The 11,389-nt window shown below is 41.0% G+C and overlaps 1 protein-coding gene across 1 annotated transcript; it reads left to right on the top strand.

Annotated features, from left to right (window-relative positions):
- The first annotated feature begins 174 nt into the window (after positions 1-174).
- ankrd13a (ankyrin repeat domain 13A) lies at positions 175-7,111 on the top strand. Its single transcript, XM_079160871.1, has 16 exons — positions 175-315; positions 1,371-1,514; positions 2,350-2,485; positions 2,815-2,939; positions 3,050-3,095; positions 3,330-3,473; positions 3,580-3,769; positions 4,139-4,205; positions 4,321-4,402; positions 4,495-4,556; positions 4,644-4,774; positions 4,901-5,058; positions 5,200-5,331; positions 5,429-5,589; positions 5,709-5,773; positions 5,954-7,111. Exons 2-16 carry the CDS (start codon positions 1,404-1,406, stop codon positions 6,150-6,152), a joined length of 1,809 nt encoding a protein of 602 aa, XP_079016997.1. The 5' UTR covers positions 175-315; positions 1,371-1,403; the 3' UTR covers positions 6,153-7,111.
- Positions 7,112-11,389: the final 4,278 nt, after the last annotated feature.

The following is an 11,389-nucleotide window of genomic DNA, read 5'->3' as shown; positions in this document are numbered from 1 at the left end:
TCTTCAGTCTCTGGTAGACATCAGAGCTACAGGAGCTACAGTCCCAGTGGCAGCTGTGACCTATCGGTTTGCGCGCTCTGTGCCCAGAGGAGGGCCTTTCAGGAAATAAACTTCTCCCCGGCTCCACGGATATACACGCCTCCTTGTCTCTTTCGCTTGAATAAGCAAATTCCAATCGCACCCCTGATTTTTATAGCTACAATTTGAATAAAATTCAAAGGCAAACACGTAGTTTGTTTGGTTGAGTTTGCTGTGAGTCTGCGCGGACCACAACCTGATAGACCCTACTGAGGGCTGAGGCAGTGAAATTCCTAGGTGAGTTTGATCCATGCACCTTCCTGACACGGTACAAATGTTTTAACACTAATACTGGGCAGACGACAACTGGATGTCCATCCACCAGCGGCCATTTATCAAAACACCATTGGCTCATCAATGTCACTACAGTGATTGTACTTAAAATAACGAGAAAACAACAAATCAACCGTATTACACAACTTCGCTCAGCCTCGAGGCAGAGTGAATCCACGGACCTACAGTGTTTGGTTATAAACTATTTATCCGTAGAACAACAACAGGCACATGGTATGTATATATTAATAGAGCAAACTGCAACGGGTCATATTATATAACATTTTATTAATATAGTTTAAAACTACTAAGTGTAGTAATGTAGCTACCACACCGCGGTACTCTGGCGGTAAAGTCTCAGAAGTTCAACCTCTCACGTCCCTCCCCGAAACGTAAAAGCGGCGATCTCATTTCAACATTATAGGCCACAGCCAATGTATTGTCTTGATACAACATTTACAATATTTGTTTTGTTTGTGTTTGCAGGAAATATTGCGTTCAAATGTAATTATTTAAGGTATTAGGTGTATAAAAGTGGGACACGGAATCACGTTTATACAGGAATTATACTTTTGGTCGGATGTTTGAAATCCCCCATGCGGGCACGTTGAATGGTTCCGTCCAACTGGAACTGACGATTCCCTTTTTTTTTCTAAAGGCGATGGTTTTATTTACAAATGATGTTCCTGTCGTGTATTTATTTAGCACGGAAGTAACTGTTATTACACATAAATTGAGTTCCGTTTGAAGGGCACGGTAGGCGATCTTAATTAGATTGCATTAAGTCGATTGTCGTCTATCTCTATATAGGACACCCCTGTCACTACTGGGTTGTTTCTGCTCCTACTTCCTTGTTCAAAAGTTTTATTTTGACCAAGGCTTGGTGAAAAGTTGGACACCGGTTTCGATATCTCGACGTTGTTATGGTCAAATATTAAGGTCATAGGTCATATGTATGGTACATTTGTAACTAAGGTGTAGCTAGCTATCTCAGTTTGTCCCATGGCTGTGATTGTTAGGCTAACGCTGCACTGAGCGGCTCCGTAAAGAAGATGATGTCCACGGCTAATGTTAGCGAAGACATCCGAGGGAAGTTCCCCCTCCATACCGCAGTGTGGGGGAATGACTACAGGACACTGGAAGAACAAGTAACGTTACCACAGGTTGGTAAAAGACGGGAGTGTGTTTCAAACATTTGCACCGATGCTTGCTAGCTAAATGAAGCCAGGAGTGAGCTGTTAAATCATCCAGTAGAAGTAGGCCAGTCGTGTTGACAGATGCTCCTCTGTACCACACACAGACAATGTTTGAAATGTCTTCGAGGACATAACTATTCACCGATCAACAGGTTTGGAAGTTTACTTAAAAAAAATATGTAATCCAGTACAGACTATTAATTTATTTTTCTAACTCAATTCCTTGGATTACTCAAACAAACTCAGTTTATAATCTGACTAGATATGATAATAAATGCTTTACCAAGTAGATGTGTACATGTGAGGTGTATTACCAGACAACATACAACATATGAATTGTGCTATTAATATTCTAAAGAGTGTATAGTGGTGATTATGTCATTCCTGTCAAACAGCTGACTAATCTACCAAGTTATCTCTAAGTGTTACTCATGTTTCAAAAGCATCTCTCATCTCATTGTGTGTTCACTCTCAGTAACCCGTCACAGGTAATATGGTGTATTGTGGTAATATAAACCGGTCGTTATGTTTGTGACTGCCTGTAGCAATGCTGATCAATAACACATTTACCTCAGTAGCATGACTCATTTGAGGACCAGACATGATGCTCAGTGTTGTCGGTGTGCTGACTACTGCAGTCCTACATCATTACCAGTGATGATTTAAATGAAAGGTGTAAAACTATGACTCTATGAGTATATCATATAAAGGCCCTCAGTTACAAGGGAAGTAATATTACAAGGCCAGCATAACATGCTCTTATAACACAAATGAAGGCGCAGTCTCTCCTTGGTTTTCACAGAATGAGATTGAGGCTGTGGACCCCAGAGGCCGGACACCTCTGCACCTGGCTGTGTCGCTCGGGCACCTGGAGTCAGTGAGAGTCCTTCTGAGACACGGCGCTGAAGTGACTAAAGAAAACTGCATGAACTGGACAGGTTAGTCGTAAAAATGGCTGCAGAACAAATACCGAATGCTGTGATGCTATGAATGTTTCCTTCACTTGACTCGCAGAAATGCTTTTTGTGAATGTGTGGGTAGTTTTACCACTTAGAGCCCTTCTCACATTAATCTGCATATCATCTGCTGTTAATGGGGTTTCTGGTAAAATGAAGTCCATCCTTCTGACTGCAGTGGAACACTTTCTCCTTGGTCAATGCCCTCATTTTTGAGGTTTTCTAATGGATGGTTGCTACTCCTAATGAACAGATGCTGTGCTTAAAAGGTTTAGTGGTTTGTTAGTTCCTAATTGTCTGTCTATGTGTAGTGCTGCAGGAGGCAGTGAGCACCGGAGATCCAGAGATGGTTCAGTTAGTGCTTCAACGCAGAGACTACCTCAAAGCCTCCACTGCTCTGGGAGGAGTGCCTGAGCTGCTGTCAAAGATCCGAGAGGTTTTACTTCATACATCTTCCTGTTGTCTTGTCATCCATCCGTACAAGTGCCTGGAAACAATTACCGGCAAATGAAATAATTGCTCTGTCCATCTTTTTTTCTTCCATAGTCTCCAGACTTCTACATGGAAATGAAGTGGGAATTCACCAGTTGGAGTAAGTCCCTTTGTATGCGGAGATGTACATCATGAAAGTAGAGTGGAATGTGTGTGCAGAGTAACCTGTTCATGTAGTGCAAACAGGCTGGCTATCAGCATTCAGTATGCATAACAAAAAAAGTTTTAAAATGTTGTGCCCAGAAAAACTGCATACCTGCCTTTTGGTGTTTGCTTTGGTTATGAGTGACGTTGTTTTTCATGTGTGGGACATTCATATGCTGTTGCTTCACAGTCCCTCTTCTGTCCCGGGTTTGTCCAAGTGATGTTTGTCGCATTTGGAAAAGCGGTGCCAGCCTGCGAGTGGATGCCACTCTTCTTGGCTTTGAAAACATGACTTGGATCAGAGGGTGCAGAAGCTACATCTTCAGAGGAGATGGTGTGTGTGCTTTAACTCTCCTACACACAAAAAAAGGATTCTCTCCTTCATTTGTACTATTCTTGTAAAATGATACAAGTCTTTCCCCGCCTGTAATTTTTAACAGATTCGTGTGCAGAGTTGATAGAGGTGAACCACGACGATAAAGTCGTGGAAACTGAACGCTTCAATATATCCCAAGAAATCGAGGATGTCACGCTAGAGTCAATGCAGCCAGCTGAGCAGGAAGTTGCCAAAAGGTTGACCACTCCGATTGTCAACACCTATTTGGACACCAAGGACATTGCTTTTGAGAGGCAAGAGTCACATCTTCTTCTGCTGCTTTTTCTCACAACATGCACAGATTTAACTTCCTTTGACCAGCCACGAAGAAGTGACAGCTTTTAATAAGTGTTGGTATCTCATGGCACACTTAATGTCATTGCTCCCTGAGTGAGGTTACAGTTAATTGATGCTCTATGGAACATGTCCTAACTAAAGCAAAACGCAACAATGGACTGCAACACTGCAGATGATTTAAATGCATTCTCGAGCTTGAGCAAAATATCTAAATATCTTGCATTCTCTGTGTTGTGGAAGTTATTCCAAACTGAAGGATATAAGTGTATTTTGCCTGTAATGATGCTTTAGTTTTCACAAACTATGTTTGTTTTCTTTTCTCACAGGAACAAGTCTGGGATTTGGGGCTGGAGAGCTGACAAAACTGAAATGGTCAATGGATTTGAAGCAAAGGTTAACAGGAGTTTAAAACATTTCATTTCTCATTAGAACTAACGAGTAGTACCACTTAAAACGGTGGAGCACACTTCTAATAGTATACGAGTTGAGATTGTGGTTGTTTCCTCAGGTTTTCAGTGTGAACAATGTGAATGTGGTAATCAGGACGAGGACAGAGCATCTGACAGACGAGGAGAAAGCCAGGATAAAAAGTAGGTGGAACATATTCTACATGTACGACTATATAACCTACAATTGACGGAAACTGAATCAGAGTTCTGAATTCAAACGTTGTTGTTCAAAGGTGAAAGGAACATCTTGGAGTCTCTGCTTGGGACTGTGGAGCAGCACATAAGTGCACAAGGGGTAAGACTCACATTCAGTAACTGCATTAGAGTTCTTTGTTTTGTTCCCACCTGGTTACTGATTTGATACGTGTGCTCAACGTTATAGGACCTGACTCTTGAGTATGCAACTGCCACCAATCCCACTGCCATCACTCCAGAGGAATACTTTGACCCTGACTTTGACCTGGGGAACAGAGACATCGGCCGACCCATTGAACTGAGCATTCGAACACAGAAGTAAGAAAACGCGTCAAGGCCACAAAGACATCATACTTTACTCCCCACTGCTGTACGTTATTTTATCAATGAATTAGGTTGCGTGCACATTGCAACAGCGTCTTGCTTTAATGTCGTCTCACCCAGGTTCAAAGGTACATTGTGGATGAGCGAGGAACATCCTCTGTCTCTGGTGGAGCAGGTAACCCCCATTATCGACCTCATGGCTCGGACCAGTTCCCATTTTGCACGTCTACGAGACTTTGTAACCCTGAAGTTTCCTCCTGGATTTCCTGTTAAATTAGGTATGTGACAATCCTATCAAGTTTAATAGAAGCTACACTTTCAAGAAGCACGTAAAGCTAACCCCTAGTCTCACCGTTGAAATCTTTTTTTTTTTTCTTTGTCCTATACATCTAATCTGTTGTCCTTTTCATATGTTGCAGAGATTCCCCTGTTTCATGTGCTGAATGCCAGAATTACATTTGATAATGTCAATAAATGCAGTACTGAGGAGCAGGCGAACACAACACCAGCAGCCACACCAACATCCTCCGGAGAAGAGGAGGAAGCTGCAGGTAGCAGTACAGCCAGTTTAACCAGTACATGTTTACATGTTTAGAATAGTCACACGTCTGTGATTCCTAAACCGCTTTTCTTTTTTCACCCGTCCAGCACTGCCTCAGTTTCAGGTTTGTCCTTCAGTGTTTGAGGTGCCTGTCCGTTATCATCGCAGAGGAGGCAGCCGACACACGCCCGTGTCCAACAACGACGAGGAGCTTCTGCAGTACGCCATCCATCAGAGCCTCCTGGAGTCTCGCACCGCACCGGACCAGGTCCGAACAATCGTCACTCGGCTCTCTCGCAAATCTGTTCTCATCTATTTTCCCTTGCTCTCCTCGCAGTTCGCTGCATCCTTTTTTTTAAATGTCCCTGTTTGTTTGTGTCATTGTAGGAGGGGATTTGGGATAATGCTGATGGGGAATCCACTGATGTAATGCCCAGTAGCCAGAGTGACAGGTAGGAACACACAGGTTTGCGACTACATAGTTACATGTGGTTAAAAAGGAACAGTCCTTGCTACTTGCTCGTCCTACGGGAATTCGGATAACACTGTATATCAGTCCACCTCTTGTATGTGTCAAGTTAAAGCCACAGAGCAGAGCTGGATCTCACTTCCCCCTGTCAATGTCATTCTAGGAGTATCCCAGAGGGGGTGCTAGTGGAATATGGAGACACCCCCAGCCCTGTCAGCTCCCCCTCCGCCTCAAGCCCCGAATCGGAGCTTCGCCTGGCCATGGAGCTCTCTGCACGAGCTCAAGAGGAAGAGGACAGGGTGAGGAAGCAGGAGGAAGAAGAGCTGGAGAGGATCTTGCAGCTATCACTGACTGAGAAGTAAAATTAATAAGAGGGAATAACAATGCAACTTATCCAGATCAAGAAAAAACCACCACACCTCAATTTTCCTTCCTAACCACCGTAGTCATCTATGCAACTGCAGGTTTCTTTCTGTACCAGATCAGTCTTGCACAGGCAATATCGGAATCTCGCTGTCTAATATTTTCCAAAAGGTATTTTTGGTAAGCGCATACTCCTTTATACATTTATATCTCAGCATAGCGTGTCTCCATCCTCGAGCTCAATTCAAGAACTCTTTCAGGTCGGTTCTACTTTTTATTCATTTCCTGTCCGAATCTGAATCACAGCAGCATCCCACGTGTGTTGATCACCGTGTTGTCCAGAGTGGGTCCAAATCAGTGTCGTTATGGTTCTATGAACAAAATGACAACTCAAGGTGACTTCATGTTCTGACTCTCAAATGTGGCACTTAAGGTCCAGAGCACTGTTTGCTTGTTTCATGCTAGCTGTTGCAGCAGTACATGGTGTTTAGATGGCTAGAACAGTCTAGCACAATAAAAAGCTAATAGTCCTGTGGACCTAAAGAGACAGATCTGAGTGTTTTCACTGTGAGGTCTTCCTACAGAGTCACTTTTTTGAGGACCGTGGACTCACTGAATAACAGAAATCTCAGGGTTCCAATTTTACACATTTTACTTTTACTTTGGAATTAAATTTAAATGTATTGGAAATGTTTCTTTGGTGTGAAATGGTATCCCTCATGCATATCTACCATATCAATATTAATTCAGAAAGCTGAGTTAATTGAGTCAAAGGTTCATGAGTAAATGACTTTTCTTGTACTTTGTGAATGTACACTCTACAGATGGGTAAACAAGAGGCATGCTGCTGTGAGAGGAAATGTAAATCAAATGCATGGTAACGTTATATCTTTGCTGCAACGAGGATGGGGGGGGGATTAACTTTCCCGGCCTGACTTTTATTGAACATTTTCTCAGATTTCATTATTTTTGTTAACCGTCACTGAGCAACTGCACCTCAGTTCAAAAAGTCAATAGCAGAGAACAGTCTGTCTGTGGATTTACAGCCGTCATGCAGTTTAAAAGCAGTCACACAACTAATGCTGCAGAGATTATTTAGATTTCTAAAGGCAGTCTATTAGCTTTTTGTGGCCACAAACAACTCTGGACCTCTGAGCGGAAGAGAAGACTGCACAGACTCTCAAGATCAAGCATGTCCGCCATATTTAGGATTAGTTTCTTCAGCGCGTGCCAAGGGACTTTGATCTGAAACCGCTTGGTGGAGGCAAGAGGTGGTGACGATTGTGGTGCCACTAAACTTTTGAACAAATTTTCTTGTTAAAATGTTGTAACTTAAAAATAAGATGGAGAGGTTTCATTGACACCAGGGTGATGCTGTCTGACATGCATTAACCACTATAGTTGCTTTCACTGACAACCAACCACTTATCTGAGGTCGCTCTGTGTAGCTGTGTCTGACAGTCTGAAGAACTAATTATTATTATTATTATTATTATTATACGACGCTCAAGTTTCCAAACTGCTGAACCGTCAACTTTAAAAAGGCTAACTTTGGTTAAATTAATGCAGGTCTTTGTAATGCACTGTTCCAGCTGCAGAGTTGTTTTTTTAATATGTTTTAAATTTTAAGAAAATGTCCTAAAATAAAAGCACTTTATTTCCATGCGGACTAAATGTGACTTTTTTTCATGCTTCATTTACAGAAACACAGCTGGTAACAAAGGAGACCACCGTATATGCTTTTCTACTGTAATTAGTTGGATTTCTATATTTATTGCAGTAGTTTTTGTTATCAGGTCAAGTGTTGACCTCTTGAGGATAACGTGATCATGACATGATTTATCTGCATTGAATAGATTTGATGTTTGGCTATATAGCTGCTAAATATGGTCCTTCCACTGCTAACAATAACAATAGAGTAGATGTTGTTATTGTCTAAATTATCGTTTAGATTGGGAGCCAGTTTCAATGACATGATTTCTAAATTAATTTTATTGTGTATTTCTTTTTGTTTGATCAACAAACAGCTATTTGTAGAGCTTCTTTATCACAAAGTCAAGTACAAATAAGGAAATAGACACCTTCATCAACAAAGTGATGATATACATAGATTTAATAGTTTTATTTCAAAGGAAAATAGTTCTTTCTTGGTATTACGTCATTTAATCTGCATGGATGCCTTCTCACTTTGTAATCCACTATTGTCAGTTAAATGACTCCACCTTTATTAGCACTATATATAGATATATTATTTTTTTTAAAGGTCCAACAAAATCCACGTATCTACATTTATGAGATTTAAAGTGTGTCACACAAACACATTGATTTTAGAGAAGTAATGTGCAGATTTCCATATTTAGGGGAATAAATCTGACCAAACTGGTTTAATTGATGCAGAAATAAGCAATGACCACTCATTTTATAATCCCACTTACTGTACATTTATTTAACGTTTGCAAAACTCCAGGCTTTTGGACCAAATGGCCCTTAAATAATAATACTTGGCCGTAACAGCTAACAAACTAGACCTAATAACAGCAAGTCCATATAAATAAATAAATAAAATGTAATTTCTAACAGCCTAGATTGTCATCATTTTCATCAATCCCACCTCCCCTTGTGTACAGAGGTACTTTCTAATGTAATAAATAATTTACAGCTTATAAAAATAGGCAGGTGTAGGAGTGTGACGCATTGAAACATACAGTTACTCTTAAATAACCTGATCTGACGACAAAATGAAACCCCAGTTGAAATATCATTGTGCAGTCTGAGTGTTTTCAGTTCTGGGTGGCTGTGACGTCAAGGTCCCGTCAGGAGGTGATTGTGGCCCCCGGGGGCCTGAGCTCCTCGGTGCTCGCTGGTCTGTCCCACTGTCTTTACCTCCTCCAGGGTTCGGACCGGCTTCACCGACGAGACAGCGGCTTGTAGACACAGACAGCCATGATGATCATCAGCACGAGCAGCACCGCGAGGACGCTCCCCATAGTGACTGTGAGCACGAGAACACAAGCCCGCAACAACATCAGATACACTGGTCTCAAATGCTCGGTTAAACTGGTGTTACTGGTGTTAAGTCTCCTGCTCCACTAGTACGTAGTTGTCAGTGTAGAGTAAAGGCATGCAAGACATGTGAGGTGTGTGAACGCCTCACAAGAGGCAGCATGTCAGCGTCACTGAGAGGCCTTACGTCATTCTCTACAGTCTCGCATCAAGTCTCACCCAAGTTCTGCTTCCGTAAAACAACATACGCTCTCTCGGTCAGCTTGGAGTCCTCGGGTTGTCCGTTAACTAACGCACTGAGACACATTATTAGCGTTTGTGGGATGAGATGCAGCATCATAGCGGTGGAGGCTGGAGGAGGATGGTGGTGGTGGTGGTGATGATGGTGGTGACGGTGAGGCGTTTCTTCTTCCGCTGTCGGTTCTGGGTCCTAAAGCCGTCAAGGTATTGTATTCACTGTCAGAGCTGACCGACTATCAGGCCTTGTTGATTAATCGATTTCTCGATTGGCAGAAAGTTAACTGTCAACTATTTTGATAAGAGATTAATCATTTGAATGTTTTTTTTTGGAAACACTTTATTTTTTACCAGTCAGTGATTTCCTGGACATCCCCACAAATGATTTAAAAAGTAAATACAAGAATAGGCTGAATAGCAAATTATTGGAAATGTTGTTCTTTATAAATTATGAAATTATTGGTTGTTTTTTCGCATTTTTTAAACATCTTCAGCTGGCCTACTAACGCGCTGCATTAAAGTCAGTTAATTTAATTTAAACCAGGAGTGTACCAACTGGACACCTTTATTTATGTACACAAAAAGCACAATAAAACCCAAATACACGACTCAGGAGTGCAGGAGTCTTTACTGAAAATATACAACAATGCAAAATCCAGGCAGGCGAGCACCAAAAGGCGGAGGCAAAACCCAAATTAAACAAAACTGGTTAAAAAAACTAGATCAGGATAAAAAACAACAACTAACAGGCTATCAGACAACTATGGTATAACCGATATTAATCCACATAAGGAAAGGAGAACCAGGTGAGTATAGTGCTGGAAAAAAATCCCTGGCTCTGACTTCTCAAATGTGATTATTTGCTGGTTTTCTGAGCCCATTATAGCAGTTATATTTATAGTAGAGGCCTGGGGCTGTTGGTTGGACAGAAAAAAAACAATTTGAAGGTGTGAGCTTATTGTTATAGAAGACTAATAAAACCGGAGTATTCACATTTGAGAAGCTTAAACCAGTGAATTTCTTTGACCATTTCGCTGAAGAAATGACTTATGTGATTGATATTTTTCTGACAATCAACAATGAATTAATCTTTTCAGTAGGTTAATAATTACACTGCCCAAAGGACTGAAAGCTGCAGGTGTTTCCAGGTTGTTTGACTGTGAAAACACAAAGTGTTTAAAATCTCTTTCCCTTACTGTTAACCATCAAACAAGTGTGAGGGCCCCCATCACATTTCCCCATTTCTGAAATGTCAAAGAGCAATGAAGAATAGATATAAAGGTCAAGCTCCTTGCGGTTATATCCTTACATAATTACTCAGTATGACTGATGTATATGGCCTTTACCTTCATCCTCTATAGAACGTAAGAGCGCACACCATTGCCAACACTTATGGCTCTTAATTATATGCCAGAGAAGCTTAATGAATGTTAGGACATTTCACTCACGGTGGACTGAAATTAAAACGAGAGGCTTCCTAGATAAATTAATCAAAACAAGCAAACATTTCATTACAGCATGAACTGAAAGATCCTGTTTTAATTGGAGATCCGAGGGCATTAAACTGACTTAAGAAAAATGTTATGCTATAAACTGAGTCAAGAATGTACATTTGATAGGCTACAGAAGCTTAATAAGGTAATTTTGTATTTTTTGTTATAAACTACAAGAAGCCTATAACTCTCATCTTTTTTTTTTTCAAAGTTGTATCTCAAATACCTCAAATGATTGTTTCACATTGATTCATCTACATACAGCAGACTGAAGTCATTTATAAACATGACAGGCAATAAATCAGCGATCCAAGACTCAACAGTTTCAGCTCACAGCACCACTGTGAGCCGCCGCAGACTCATAGTTTTATTCCTAATTGATGGTTGATGACAAAGAGTGCTAATTTAAAATCAAATGTTACTTTCATCTTTCTGTGTGTTTACACTCAGGTCTGATTTTGTATAACAGTTTAATGCAGGTTTGGTGGGCCTATAAAACTCCA

Source organism: Pholis gunnellus, assembly GCF_910591455.1.
Source record: "Pholis gunnellus genome assembly, chromosome: 6".
Taxonomy (NCBI): Eukaryota; Metazoa; Chordata; class Actinopteri; order Perciformes; family Pholidae; genus Pholis; species Pholis gunnellus.
The sequence above is the reverse complement of the archived record's forward strand: the minus strand, read 5'-3'. Positions and strand labels throughout refer to the sequence as shown.

Coding starts and splice junctions, on each gene's coding strand:
- ankrd13a (XM_079160871.1), top strand. CDS start 1,404: ATGATGTCCACGGCTAATGTTAGCGAAGACATCCGAGGGAAGTTCCCC. Junction 3,096..3,329: donor GTGGGAATTCACCAGTTGGA/GTAAGTCCCTTT, acceptor GTTGCTTCACAG/TCCCTCTTCTGTCCCGGGTT. Junction 4,206..4,320: donor TCAATGGATTTGAAGCAAAG/GTTAACAGGAGT, acceptor TTGTTTCCTCAG/GTTTTCAGTGTGAACAATGT.